Source organism: Anomaloglossus baeobatrachus, chromosome 8 (genome assembly GCF_048569485.1).
Source record: "Anomaloglossus baeobatrachus isolate aAnoBae1 chromosome 8, aAnoBae1.hap1, whole genome shotgun sequence".
Lineage (NCBI taxonomy): Eukaryota > Metazoa > Chordata > Amphibia > Anura > Aromobatidae > Anomaloglossus > Anomaloglossus baeobatrachus.
The window spans coordinates 258381408-258396825 of NC_134360.1; the positions used below are offsets into that span (position 1 = coordinate 258381408).

General features: G+C 48.3%; 1 protein-coding gene across 5 annotated transcripts in view; it reads left to right on the plus strand.

The window, feature by feature from the left end:
• Positions 1-15418, plus strand: part of CACNA1E (calcium voltage-gated channel subunit alpha1 E) — a 964825-nt gene that overhangs the window by 761537 nt on the left and 187870 nt on the right. For all 5 annotated transcript variants that reach the window (XM_075320594.1, XM_075320596.1, XM_075320595.1 and 2 more), the window contains 3 exons: positions 2440-2543; positions 5444-5596; positions 10729-10907. In XM_075320594.1, the coding sequence (XP_075176709.1) occupies positions 2440-2543; positions 5444-5596; positions 10729-10907 (436 nt within the window). The remainder of the gene's footprint in view (positions 1-2439; positions 2544-5443; positions 5597-10728; positions 10908-15418) is intronic.

Sequence of the window (15418 nt, forward strand, 5' to 3'; positions counted from 1 at the left end):
TGTGAGATCCATACTGCTTTCATGATGTTGTTGTGAGAATTTTCAGCATTTTGTGCACAATCACGGCCGCTTTCCCCAGGGATGAGCCTCACAGGGGCCTGTTAATCTCCAAGTTATATCAAACTATGACCCTGAAGATGTGGTGAGGAACAGAATAAAGGACTCTGCTCCTGTTCTTCATTTCTCCGGTGATCTCCGGGGTCCGGGGTGGATCCAGGGCACGGAATACCGGGGATTTGGAGCCTCGGCTTACACTGGTGTTACATCAGGTGTGGTGCACAATCCTCAGCCCTCATGAGTTCTTCTGGAATGGAACAGACATGAAGTCTGGCTCTGCCCACTGAGAGGACAGCCTGACGTCACTCCCATGAGCGGGGCGCTAAAGCTTCATATCTGTACTGGGTGAAGTCTTAGAAGAGGAAATCAATATGCCTCCCACTTACCAACATATGTCACTGTATGCCTATGTGTCACACTAGGTACGGGGAAGTACCAAGCGAGTAACGAACGAGAAGGGAAGGGGATCTCTGCATCTAGGGAATGGGGAGATGATGACCCCTGACCAAACCTACAGCTGGTCCCTGGGGTCCCTCACCACCCTAGATAAGTTCTGCACCTATATGCTGAGCTGGATACCTGACCCTAGCTATCCCTAGTGCTGGACCCTAAATAGGGAGCGGATGCGATGAGCTCTTCATCAACCCCACTAACCACTATAGATGACACAAGGAGGACATAGAGGGGGAAAGCATGAACTACTTATCCACAGATGACACAGGCAGGAGTTCAGTAATGATACCACAGATGAGAGCAAGCCACCTGCTTGCAACCAGAGCTATAATGAACTGAAAATATCACCAGCACCAGTCTAGGGAATATGGAGTATTTAAGCACCAAGAGAATACTGATGGTCAGCAGCTGGGCGGAAGGCGAGCTCCTGCTGGGTCCAAAAGGGGGAGAGATGAAAATCCAGCAGGAACGCTCCTATACCAATGAATACTGATAGCAGTTACAACAGAAAGTCAGGAGCATTCTGTGCAGCCAAACGCTGTGACCTTCTATAGCCAGAAACCACAAGACTGTCTGTCACCCGTGACACTATGCAGTGGCACAAATTTGAAATTTAAACTGGAGGTGTAAATTGGGATAACCGGTGGTGCATTACTCCAACGTGCCTGGAAAGAGCTGTGGACACGGAGAGTCAGGGAATAGAAGTTCAGATGCATCAATATTGGTACTCGGGGGGGGGGGGGGGGCTTACTGGGTACAGATGTGCCCAATGCTTTAGCTTTGATTGGCCATTGTAAGGGTGGATACTTAGGGCCGTTTTACACGCTACGATTTATCTGAGGATATGTCATCGGGGGTCACGGTTTTCGTGACGCACATCCGTCATCGTTAGCGACGTCATTGCGTGTGACACCTACGTGCGACTCCGAACGATCGCAAATAGGGTGAAAATTGTTGATCGTTGACACGTCATTCAGTTTCAAAATATTGTTCGTCGTTTGGAACGCAGCACACATATTGCTACGTTTGACACCTGCCAACGACGAACAACATCCACACGACCGCCTTGATCAAACAATATATCGCTTAACGCTGTAGCGTTGTTTGTGAGATGTGTACATGTGACCGCTACTAAACGACCTATGTGCGATCTCGGCAAATCGTAACTACGATCTGGGTGTGTCACATCGCTAATGAGATCGCTAGCGATATCGTTGTGTGTAAAGCGGCCTTAAGGATGTGCAATGCAAAATATAACACAAAGTGAAATAAATAGCAAGTGTACATTTTGTTTGCACCGACCGTAATGTAGAAGCATTGTGGCACGTCACCTGTCATCTGTATACAGCATGCCGCCGGGTATACGGTGCCCACAGGCTACAGCATCATGCCTTGGATTAATAACTGAGCAATATTTTGGGGGCCATATTGTACAGCATGGATGCGCCACAGGATGTGCTGCAGAAGGCACCAATTACCAGATCAGCTCAAACCAACCAATCACCAAATCAGCTCAAACCAACCAATCACCAGATCAGCTCAAACCAACCAATCACCAGATCAGCTCAAACCAACCAGTCACCAGATCAGCTCAAACCAACCAATCACCAGATCAGCTCAAACCAACCAATCACCAGATCAGCTCAAACCAACCAATCACCAGATCAGCTCAAACCAACCAATCACCAGATCAGCTCAAACCAACCAATCACCAGATCAGCTCAAACCAACCAGTCACCAGATCAGCTCAAACCAACCAATCACCAGATCAGCTCAAACCAACCAATCACCAAATCAGCTCAAACCAACCAATCACCAGATCAGCTCAAACCAGAGGCCCTATTTCTTTTTCAGAGAATGTGAAGAATTTGCATATTTCTGCAGCGATTAGCACAATATTGTATTTATACCTTTCTGTTTCTATTGCAGCATTTTGGCCACAGCCGGGACTCACTTCAATACTCACGTAGACCTGCGCACCCTGCGGGCGGTGCGTGTGCTCCGGCCACTAAAACTGGTCTCTGGAATCCCAAGTAAGTTTAGCTTTAATGATGTGGAGTTGTTCTTATTTTTCACTATGTATTATTGAACACCGATAGAATATTATTGGTAAATGTATTTGTTTGTGCAAAAAAAAAGTGTGTTAAAGGGAAGCTGTCACCAGATTTGTCCCCTATAAGCTGCGGCCGCTGTGGCGCCCTGGACAAGCCAGGTCGTCACAGAACTACACCAACACACCCCACACCCCAGCTAGGCACACCGAAGTCAAACACAAAAATCCTTGTTGCCTTCCTCCAGGGGCTGATGTGCACACCAGGGGGTGGGCCAGGCGGTTGGTCCCGCCCACCGAGGAGTTCACAGTCCTGGAGGCGGGAAAAGGAGTCAGATCAGTTTTTGGAGAGTGAAGTGGTAGAGAGGAGACTGACCGTGTCCGGGTGTGTGGCCCGGGCACATACAGCAAGGTTGGCAGACGGTGGTGACTGTCTGCAGGAGAGGCTGATTGGAGCGAACAGTAAGGACCGTGGACGGGTGGTGGCCCGACAGTACCGGATCGGAGAGCAAAGAGAAGCCAGCACCATCCGGCAGGGCTTACGGACCCCGACCAGGCTAGGAGTCGCCGTAAAACTGGTCAAATCCGTTAGCGAAGGGAACCTCCGGGGTTTCCCAGCAGTCAAGACCCGATTGAAGGCGACAGCTCACATTGTAAAGGGAAACACAGTCACCGCCAAGGCTACAGTTCCCAGGGCCAGAGCCTGCGGGCAAAAGGAGCTCCTTCAGCATCCATCCAAGCTGGGGAGCTAGTTACCGGTGGGAAGCCATTGGAACCGTAAACACAACACAGGTGCAGGGAAAGGCAGTCACCATCAACCTACCGGGAGGAGAACAACCGCAGCCGTCTGTGGGACCCGTCCATCCAGCCGTGTGTTTGACCAGAGACTCAGTGTGAATTGCTGGATGAGTGAGTACCACCGTGCCGTGCGGCACAGCGCTGCCCCCGCGACCCTGCACCTCACCAGGCCCCGTAATACGCCTGCCATCCCTACCCCTCACCGGGCCCCGGGACAACCAACCCACCTACCCACGGAGGGGAGAACCAACATCCAAGCTGCTCCCTGTCATCGCTCCCGGGATCCCTGTCCAGAGCAGCGGTGGTGTCACCAATCTCACCACAACCGTGGGTGGCGTCACGGACAATATCCCTAAACCCAAACCACCCCCTTTCACTCACGGGCAAGGAGTGCCGCTCGAGTTCCCGGGATCCGGCCCACCGCTCGAGCCACCACCGAGCAGCAGCAGCAGCAGCCGGACCCGAGCAGTGGGTGAGCACAGCGTCCCCTCCTCCGCCCGCAACACCACCATCAGTAAGCTCTTATATACGGCATTCCAGAATACTGTATATAAGAGCCCAGGCTGCTGTGTAGAATGTAACAAATGCTAATAATACTCACCTAGGGGGCAGTCCGGTCCTATGGGTGTCGGTGCTCTCCGGTCCTATGGGTGTCGCTGCTCCGGCCTCTGCAACGATCGCTGTCCTTTTTCTATCTAGCCCAATATGGATGATGCGTCCTACGTCATCCGAACAGGCCGAAATTGTGGTCCTGCGCAGGCGCACTATGATCTGTCCTGCTCAGAGTAATCAAAATATTGTAGTGCGCAGGCGCCAGGGAAGGTTAAAGGCCGCCCATGCAAGCGCACTACAATTCTTTGATCTGGCGTGAGCGCGGCTGATAAAAGTGCACCTGCACGGGACTTCAATGCCGGCCTGTGTGGATGACGTAGGACGCGTCATGGACCCGGGCCTCAGAAGAAAAAGGAGGACGGGATTGTCGCATCTAATAGATGTGGCAATTCTGAGTGGCTGCAGGCTGCTATTTTGAGGCTGGGGGGCAGATAACCATGAGTATCCCCAGCCTGAGAACGCTGGCCCCTAGCCGTCGGCTTTATCATGGTTGGGACCGCACATCATTTTTTAAAATTATTTTTTTTAATAATTGAAACAAAAGCCGCATGGTGTCTCTCTTAGTTTGATACACGGCTGGGGGCTCCAGCCTGTAGCTGTATGCTTTACCTGTGCTGGGTATCAAAATTGGGGGTTCCCTGTGACAATTTTTTTCTACTTTCTTTATTTTTACACTACAATAGAAACACACACACAGCATCTGTGATTGCAGGCAGCCTGACACGCTGTCACACAGGGTGGGGGCGCGGTCTGACTGCAACCAATCACAGATGTAGGTGGGCAGGGGAAGCAGTGCATATGTATGAAGGATAATGAGCGGCCCCGGAAGAAGTGTTACAGGCAAGGGGGAGACTCGGTAAGTATAACTACCCTGGCAGCCCTTTCTACCACCATTTCAAAGCTCAAGATTTGGGGCCCCATAGATTTATATGGGGATTGGCATCCGGCCAAATTTACAGAATTGATTTAGCTTTTTTAAATGAGTTTGGAGCTGCCGATTCCAGATATCTGCGACTTCACCCATCACTAGTTACAATGAGTAAAGAAGAAGCACGGGGCAGGCGACTCCTACAAATCACATCCACTTTTGACTCAACAAAAATACACAGCATAAAAAGCTCTGCACAAACTCACTGATGGCGGCCCCAGGCTCGCGTATCTGGGCAATAAACTGAACGTTTCCTCTAAATAGTACATGAAAAAGTGAGAACGTGCCTTTAAGGCCGGTTTCACACATCCGGCTTTTCGCCGGTTTGCCGGATCCGGCGCTCTCCCGTACAGACAATACAGTACAGTGACAGCGCTGTAACTTCCGGGTCACATGCGCCGGTCACATGACAGCATGTGACCGGCGCTTGTTGCGCTGTCACTGTACTGTAGTCACTGTATGGGAGAGCGCCGGATCCGGCAAACCGACGAAAAGCCGGATGTGTGAAATCGGCCTTAGTCTATCAATGTCTTGTGTCCCCACAGGTTTACAGATCGTCTTAAAATCCATAATGAAGGCGATGGTCCCGCTGCTCCAGATCGGATTGCTGCTTTTTTTCGCCATTCTTATGTTTGCAATTATTGGACTTGAGTTTTACAGCGGCAAATTGCATAAGGCCTGTTACCGGAACCAATCAGGTACAAGGACGCTATATACTCTGCACAAAAAGGCTACAGCATATACAAATACAGCTCTATAACAGCACGGGTCATAGGAGAGTCGCCACAAAATTGGGAGATTCCCAAAACACAATGCAACCTTCCCATGAGGAAGCACAACAATCAGGGACGGAACGAACGATCGCCGTCCTGACCGCAACCGGGCCAAGGGTTCAGGGGGTCCGATGACTTCTGCACTTGCTTCAGCTGGATGTGTGTTTGATATTAAGGGAAAGCTGGGTGCTGAGAGAAAGATGTATAGCAGAGCATGGGAAAGCTGGGTGCTGAGGGAAAGAAGGATATCTGAGCATGGGAAAGCTGGGTGCTGAGGGAAAGAGGGATATCAGAGCATGGGAAAGCTGGGTGCTGAGGGAAAGAGGGATATCTGACCATGGGAAAGCTGGGTGCCGAGGACAAGATGGATAACAGAATATAGATTAGCTGAGTACTGAGAGAAAGAGGGATATCTGAGCATGGGAAAGCTGGGTGCTGAGGGAAAGAAGGATATCTGAGCATGGGAAAGCTGGGTGCTGAGGGAAAGAGGGATATCTGACCATGGGAAAGCTGGGTGCTGAGGGAAAGAGGGATATCTGAGCATGGGAAAGCTGGGTGCTGAGGGAAAGAAGGATATCTGAGCATGGGAAAGCTGGGTGCTGAGGGAAAGAGGGATATCTGACCATGGGAAAGCTGGGTGCTGAGGGAAAGAGGTATATCTGAGCATGGGAAAGCTGGGTGCTGAGGGAAAGAGGGATATCAGAGCATGGGAAAGCTGGGTGCTGAGGACAAGATGGATAACAGAATATAGATTAGCTGGGTGCTGAGGGAAAGAGGGATATCTGACCATGGGAAAGCTGGGTGCTGAGGGAAAGAGGGATATCAGAGCATGGGAAAGCTAGGTGCTGAGGACAAGATGGATAACAGAATATAGATTAGCTGAGTACTGAGAGAAAGAGGGATATCTGACCATGGGAACGCTGGGTGCTGAGGGAAAGAGGGATATCAGAGCATGGGAAATCTGGGTGCTGAGGGAAAGAGGGATATCAGAGCATGGGAAAGCTGGATGCTGAGGGAAAGAGGGATATCTGAGCATGAGAAATCTGGGTGCTGAGGAAAAGATGGATATCAGAATCTATGAAAAGCTGAGTACTGAGGGAAAGAGGGATATCAGACCATGAGAAAGCTGAGTCCTGAGGACACGATGGATAACAGAAATAAGAAAGCTGAGTACTGAGGGAAAGAGGGATATTGGAGCATAGGAAAGCTGGGTGCTGAGGACAAGATGGATATCCGAAGATAGGAAAGCTGGGTACTGAGGGAAAGAAAGATATTGGAACATGGGAAAACTGGGTGCTGAGGGAAAGAGCCAAGTATCAGTGTAATTATCCTGTCCCCTGAGGGGGGAGGGCAAGTGAATGGGGAGGGGGGAGGGCCCAAGCCCAAATTTTGCACCACGGCCCATCGAACTCTAGTTACACCACTGACAACAAAGTGCGCCCAGGATAATCCTGCAATTTTCCTGCAAGTTACTAACGACTATGGGGGAGATTTATTACAAAACCCAGTGGCGTAAAATGTATCTGTTTTATTATGGCGCATGTCTCTTAATAAAGCAGATGCGTCACACGCTGCGCATGCTCCACAAATGCTAATCTACCCCAGCCATGGGCTGACTTACATCTGCACTATATTTTACACCACTTCTTGCCATAAATTATGTTTATTTTGTTGGGCCTTGCATGACCCTTTCCGCTAAGCTACACTTTAAAAAGTGGTGTAAGCAATAGAAAAAAGAGCAAAAGCCAAAAATTATGGTGTGTAAAAGCCATGTCTCAAAATTTGCAACTTTTTTATCTCAGTTTCTGTTATAAATGCAATAAGACATGTTCCCCCTATGTGTTATTCTCCTAGCCTCAATGTGAATCTGTCAGCAGATACTGCACGCATTCTTAAAGAGGACCGACCACCAGGATTTACTGGCACTATCAGGCTGATTCTATACATACAGTGCTATACTGGCACTATCAGGCTGATTCTATACATACAGTGCTATACTGGCGCTATCAGGCTGATTCCATACATACAGTGCTATACTGGTACTATCAGGCTGATTCTATACATACAGTGCTATACTGGCACTATCAGGCTGATTCTATACATACAGTGCTATACTGGCACTATCAGGCTGATTCTATACATACAGTGCTATACTGGCACTATCAGGCTGATTCTATACATACAGTGCTATACTGGCGCTATCAGGCTGATTCTATACATACAGTACTATACTAGCGCTATCAGGCTGATTCTATACATACAGTGCTATACTGGCACTATCAGGCTGATTCTATACATACAGTGCTATACTGGCACTATCAGGCTGATTCTATACATACAGTACTATACTAGCGCTATCAGGCTGATTCTATACATACAGTGCTATACTGGCACTATCAGGCTGATTCTATACATACAGTGCTATACTGGCACTATCAGGCTGATTCTATACATACAGTGCTATACTGGCGCTATCAGGCTGATTCCATACATACAGTGCTATACTGGCATTATCAGGCTGATTCTATACATACAGTGCTATACTGGCGCTATCAGGCTGATTCTATACATACAGTGCTATACTGGCGCTATCAGGCTGATTCTATACATACAGTGCTATACTGGCACTATCAGGCTGAGTCTATACATACAGTGCTATACTGGCACTATCAGGCTGATTCTATACATACAGTGCTATACTGGCACTATCAGGCTGATTCTATACATACAGTGCTATACTGGCACTATCAGGCTGATTCTATACATACAGTGCTATACTGGCACTATCAGGCTGATTCTATACATACAGTGCTATACTGGCGCTATCAGGCTGATTCTATACATACAGTGCTATACTGGCGCTATCAGGCTGATTCTATACATACAGTGCTATACTGGCGCTATCAGGCTGATTCTATACATACAGTGCTATACTGGCGCTATCAGGCTGATTCTATACACACAGTGCTTTACTGGCACTATCAGGCTGATTCTATACATACAGTGCTATACTGGCACTATCAGGCTGATTCTATACATACAGTGCTATACTGGCACTATCAGGCTGATTCTATACATACAGCCGGGACGGCAATAACTAGCAAAACCTGATCCTCCTATTAGATATTCTGTAGCTGCTGTCAGTCAAATAATAGTGCATGTCACACACTTTACTTGCCTGTATTTCAGAAACATATGCCAGTATAGCACTATATGTATAGAATCAGCCTGATAGTGCCAGTATAGCACTGTATGTATAGAATCAGCCTGATAGCGCCAGTATAGCACTGTATGTATAGACTCAGCCTGATAGTGCCAGTATAGCACTGTATGTATAGAATCAGCCTGATAGTGCCAGTATAGCACTGTATGTATAGTATCAGCCTGATAGTGCCAGTATAGCACTGTATGTATAGAATCAGCCTCATAGTGCCAGTATAGCACTGTATGTATAGAATCAGCCTGATAGTGCCAGTATAGCACTGTATGTATAGAATCAGCCTGATAGTGCCAGTATAGCACTGTATGTATAGAATCAGCCTGATAGTGCCAGTATAGCACTGTATGTATAAAATCAGCCTGATAGCGCCAGTATAGCACTGTATGTATAGAATCAGCCTGATAGTGCCAGTATAGCACTCTATGTATAGAATCAGGCTGATAGCGCCAGTATAGCACTGTATGTATAGACTCAGCCTGATAGTGCCAGTATAGCACTGTATGTATAGAATCAGCCTGATAGTGCCAGTATAGCACTGTGTGTATAGAATCAGCCTGATAGTGCCAGTATAGCACTGTATGTATAGAATCAGCCTGATAGTGCCAGTATAGCACTGTATATATAGAATCAGCCTGATAGTGCCAGTATAGCACTGTATGTATAGAATCAGCCTGATAGTGCCAGTATAGCACTGTATGTATAGACTCAGCCTGATAGTGCTAGTATAGCACTGTATGTATAGAATCAGCCTGATAGTGCCAGTATAGCACTGTATGTATAGAATCAGCCTGATAGTGCCAGTATAGCACTGTATGTATAGAATCAGCCTGATAGTGCCAGTATAGCACTGTATGTATAGAATCAGCCTGATAGCCCCAGTATAGCACTGTGTGTATAGAATCAGCCTGATAGTGCCAGTATAGCACTGTATGTATAGAATCAGCCTGATAGTGCCAGTATAGCACTGTATGTATAGAATCAGCCTGATAGTGCCAGTATAGCACTGTATGTATAGAATCAGCCTGATAGCGGCAGTATAGCACTGTATGTATAGAATCAGCCTGATAGCACCAGTATAGCACTGTATGTATAGAATCAGCCTGATAGTGCCAGTATAGCACTGTATGTATAGAATCAGTCTGATAGTGCCAGTATAGCACTGTATGTATAGAATCAGCCTGATAGTGCCAGTATAGCACTGTATGTATAGAATCAGCCTGATAATGCCAGTATAGCACTGTATGTATAGACTCAGCCTGATAGTGCCAGTATAGCACTGTATGTATAGAATCAGCCTGATAGTGCCAGTATAGCGCTGTATGTATAGAATCAGCCTGATAGCGCCAGTATAGCACTGTATGTATAGAATCAGCCTGATAGTGCAGTATAGCACTAGCTTTAGTTTATATAGGAAAATCCTGGTGGTTGGTGCACTTTAAATAAACCTCTTAGACCTGATGAGATTAGTGTCTTTATTTTGCATATCTTTGTCTGAGTAGCTGTATAATCCTGATATTAAGATTAGCATCATAGCGTAAAATCTCATTATTATAATATCGGACTGTTTTTGGTGCAATTTAGAAGCAGAATTTTTTATGCCTTCTTAAGCTCCCAAAATTTGTATTCTGTCTTAAAAAGGCAACTATATTTTTCGGTTCCAGAGCGGCCGGGGCGGAGCGCGGCCAGTGAAGCCCCTGTAGATATTCTCTGGAACAGGAGCGTCAATGACAATAGTGATGGGATAATGACACGCACCCCATGAAATACAATATATTGCCCCCATTATATGCACCGCCTGATTGTTATTGTCACTAACATGGAACACTTGTGTTTGTAGCGTGGGAACCGATGGACCCCCCTCACCCCTGTGGAGTATCCGGATGTCCTAAAGGATATGTGTGCAAGGAATGGATCGGGCCTAATGATGGAATCACTCAGTTTGACAACATCCTGTTTGCGGTGCTGACCGTCTTCCAGTGTATAACCATGGAGGGCTGGACCACAGTGCTGTACAATGTACGTACTATATTGCTGTGTTGATAACAATGACAGCTCTGATTGCCCCAGATTTTGATTTTAACTCATTGTTGTTCCCATACGCACGGAGCCAGCGGGCCACTTGTAATGAGACGTACAGGGACAGAGGTCCTACTAGTCAAATTCTCTGTGGAATACAATATATGGACAAAAATGCTAGCATGCACCTGTTAATCACTGATTTTTTTATTTTTTATTAAGTTCCATTATTCTCCAGCCCCTCGTCCCCAGTGTATAACCTCCAGCCCCTCGCCCCCAGTGTATAACCTCCAGCCCCTCGTCCCCAGTGTATAACCTCCAGCCCCTTGTCCCCATTGTATAAGCTCCAGCCCCTCGTCCCCAGTGTATAACCTCCAGCTCCTCGTCCCCAGTGTATAACCTCCAGCCCCTCGCCCCCAGTGTATAACCTCCAGCCCCTCGCCCCCAGTGTATAACCTCCAGCCCCTCGCCCCCAGTGTATAACCTCCAGCCCCTCGCCCCCAGTGTATAACCTCCAGCCCCTTGTCCCCAGTGTATAACCTCCAGCCCCTCGTCCCCAGTGTATAACCTCCAGCCCCTCGTCCCCAGTGTATAACCTCCAGCCCCTCGTCCCCAGTGTATAACCTCCAGCCCCTCGTCCCCAGTGTATAACCTCCAGCCCCTCGCCCCCAGTGTATAACCTCCAGCCCCTCGTCCCCAGTGTATAACCTCCAGCCCCTCGCCCCCAGTGTATAACCTCCAGCCCCTCGCCCCCAGTGTATAACCTCCAGCCCCTCGTCCCCAGTGTATAACCTCCAGCCCCTCGCCCCCAGTGTATAACCTCCAGCCCCTCGCCCCCAGTGTATAACCTCCAGCCCCTCGCCCCCAGTGTATAACCTCCAGCCCCTCGCCCCCAGTGTATAACCTCCAGCCCCTCGCCCCCAGTGTATAACCTCAAGCCCCTTGTCCCCAGTGTATAACCTCCAGCCCCTCGTCCCCAGTGTATAACCTCCAGCCCCTCGTCCCCAGTGTATAACCTCCAGCCCCTCGTCCCCAGTGTATAACCTATAGCCCCTCGCCCCCAGTGTATAAGCTCCAGCCCCTCGCCCCCAGTGTATAAGCTCCAGCCCCTCGCCCCCAGTGTATAACCTCCAGCCCCTCGTCCCCAGTGTATAACCTCCAGCCCCTCGTCCCCAGTGTATAACCTATAGCCCCTCGTCCCCAGTGTATAAGCTCCAGCCCCTCGTCCCCAGTGTATAACCTCCAGCCCCTCGTCCCCAGTGTATAACCTCCAGCCCCTCGCCCCCAGTGTATAACCTCCAGCCCCTCGCCCCCAGTGTATAACCTCCAGCCCCTCGCCCCCAGTGTATAACCTACAGCCCCTCGCCTACGGTGTATAACCTCCAGCCCCTTGTCCCCAGTGTATAATTTCGAGTCCCTCGTCCCCAGTGTGTAACCTCCAGCCCCTCGTCCCCAGTGTATAACCTCCAGCCCCTCGTCCCCAGTGTATAACCTCCAGCCCCTCGCCCCCAGTGTATAACCTCCAGCCCCTCGCCTACGGTGTATAACCTCCAGCCCCTTGTCCCCAGTGTATAATTTCGAGTCCCTCGTCCCCAGTGTATAACCTCCAGCCCCTCGTTCCCAGTGTGTAACCTCCAGCCCCTCGTCCCCAGTGTATAACCTCCAGCTCCTCGTCCCCAGTATATAATCTCCAGCTCCTCGTCCCCAGTGTGTAACCTCCAGCCCCTCGCCCCCAGTGTATAACCTCCAGCCCCTTGTCCCCAGTGTATAACCTCCAGCCCCTTGTCCCCAGTGTATAATTTCGAGTCCCTCGCCCCCAGTGTATAACCTCCAGCCCCTTGTCCCTAGTGTATAATTTCGAGTCCCTCGCCCCCAGTGTATAACCTCCAGCCCCTCGCCCCCAGTGTATAACCTCCAGCTCCTCGTCCCCAGTATATAATCTCCAGCTCCTCGTCCCCAGTGTGTAACCTCCAGCCCCTCGCCCCCAGTGTATAACCTCCAGCCCCTTGTCCCCAGTGTGTAACCTCCAGCCCCTCGCCCCCAGTGTATAACCTCCAGCCCCTTGTCCCCAGTGTATAACCTCCAGCCCCTCGCCCCCAGTGTATAACCTCCATCCCCTCGTCCCCAGTGTATAACCTCCAGCCCCTCGTCCCCAGTGTATAACCTCCAGCCCCTCGTCCCCAGTGTATAACCTCCAGCCCCTTGTCCCCAGTGTATAACCTCCAGCCCCTCGCCCCCAGTGTATAACCTCCAGCCCCTTGTCCCCAGTGTATAACCTCCAGCCCCTTGTCCCTAGTGTATAATTTTGAGTCCCTCGCCCCCAGTGTATAACCTCCAGCCCCCTGCCCCCGGAGTATAATCTCTCCCCCTCGTCATGCCGTGTCTTTACTAATATGTGGCAGAATGGCTGGTGGTGCAGAGCTCACTGATAGCAGTGCAGTCCTGTAGATAGTGCTGTATTATAACACCAAAATCCAAGAAGTATTATTAGATTATTCAGAGACAGTTACCAATGCCTGAATGTGCTGAAAGGATGTTAAATTGTTGACTAAACTCTCAATCAATAAGGATGATGTTAAAGCGGAGTAAAATAAACCCGCACTTCACACCCAGTAGCTTAAAAGACTCAACGCGTTTCTCCTGAATAGGTTCATCAGGAGTGAATAAGGAGAGTCTAGATGCAAGGATAATGCATGAGAACACATGAACTCATTCAGGACTCATAGTGATTGTGGTTAGGTTTTAAAATAAAAGAAAGTAAAGTTTATAAAACCGTCAGCTTCTTGAGTGACAGCAGCTGAGGAGCAGATAATATCTGGGGGAATATTCATAGTTATCCCCTCCCCCTGTTGATGAATTGCTGCAAAAAACCCTTGTATTGATAACATCAGTTTGCATGCCCGACTGCCGCTCCATTCATTTCTGATGATTCTGTTGGAAAAAGCCAGGAATAAAGCTCATTCCCCATAGGAATAAGTGGAGCAGCAGTCAAGCATTCTCACTCTCCATGCTAAATGGGGATAACAGGGCCGTGTCCTATTGATCAGAGTGGGTCCCAGCAGTTGGGCCCGCACCATTCTATAAGTTATCACCTATCCATTGGACACACAAACATGGGAAGAACATACAAACTTTCATATTGTGTATGGGATTTATAGCCAGAACCCTAGAGCTTCCAATTATCAGTGCTAACCACTGAGCCACCAGCTGCCCCAACATTTATGTGTTTATCTGCCGCACATTTGTCTTGTGCCATGATGCATTTCGATAGCTGATATAATATATAGTTACAGCACAATAGGATCATTTCCGCCAACTGAGCATTGATTGTATGCTTGTTACATCTGAACTTTAAGCTGTAGGATATGCCGACCAGCCGGGCCTTTTACAGCGGATCTGTCACCTCTACTGACGGGAAGCATTTAGTAAATTGTTGTATTCTATGTAATATTATAGATCTTGAGAATATTTCTTAGCGCCCTGCATTGTGCTGCTCCTCGGTCCCTCTTCTTAGACATTTATGTGTCAATTGACAGCAGAGTGCTACCATTTAATGTTACCAGTGTCTTCCTCGCAGTCCCGAGCAGCGCTAGAATGCAAAAGTCTAGAGATGAACAAATGGATATGGTGCTAAGCGACTCCACGCTGAATTTTAGAAAATATGGACGGACGACTTCAAACACTTTCCATTCAATTAGCAAGAATCACCAAAACTTTTACACAATGCAGAAGTTTGCATCAACCAGAAAAGGCCTGCATGAGCGCGACTGGGAGGGCTTCTTCATGGTGCATTGTAGCTATTAGGCTATGTTCACACACTGCATCTTTTACTGCATTTTTAGTGCATTTTTGAGGTCACTTTTGTTGGCTGCATCTTGGCTGCATTTTTGAAGATGCAGCATGTCAATTCTTTTTGCGTTTTTCCATCGTTTTTAAGCCCTTTCAGTCAATAGATTTGACTTGAAAAATGTATTGGGCCAAATGCGGTAAAAATGCTGCAAATACTTATGCGTTTTTTGCTGTATTTTTGCCGTGAGTTTGTTTTTTGAGGCCATCTTTGTGATTAAAAAAAGATAGCAATAGCAGGCACTAAGGGGTACTTTGCACGTTGCGACATCGCTAGCATCTCCAATGGAAAGCTATAATAAAATATTTACAAAGATGTGATGGATGTACTCACTTTCGTGAAATACTGTATCTGTAAAAATCATATGCATTGTGGTTTATCTGCATTGGATCTGATTTTGTTTGTGCACCCATAGACTTGATTGGGCGAGTCTCCTCTTCGTGCATTCTGCTTTTTTCTCACACGGACCACAGTGGCCAGTGTCCGATTAATGCTCTCGTCTGAAGGAGCCCAAGGTCCGAGCTTCAGTTCCGTCTTCTTTGGCAATCTCAGTATCTCTTATGTCAGTAATCTTGAGTCGGATGACAATAAGTATCTCACCACTGAGCGGCCCCTGCTGCTGCCATATCACCCAGCGTGAACCTGAGTCACAGAACATGCATTT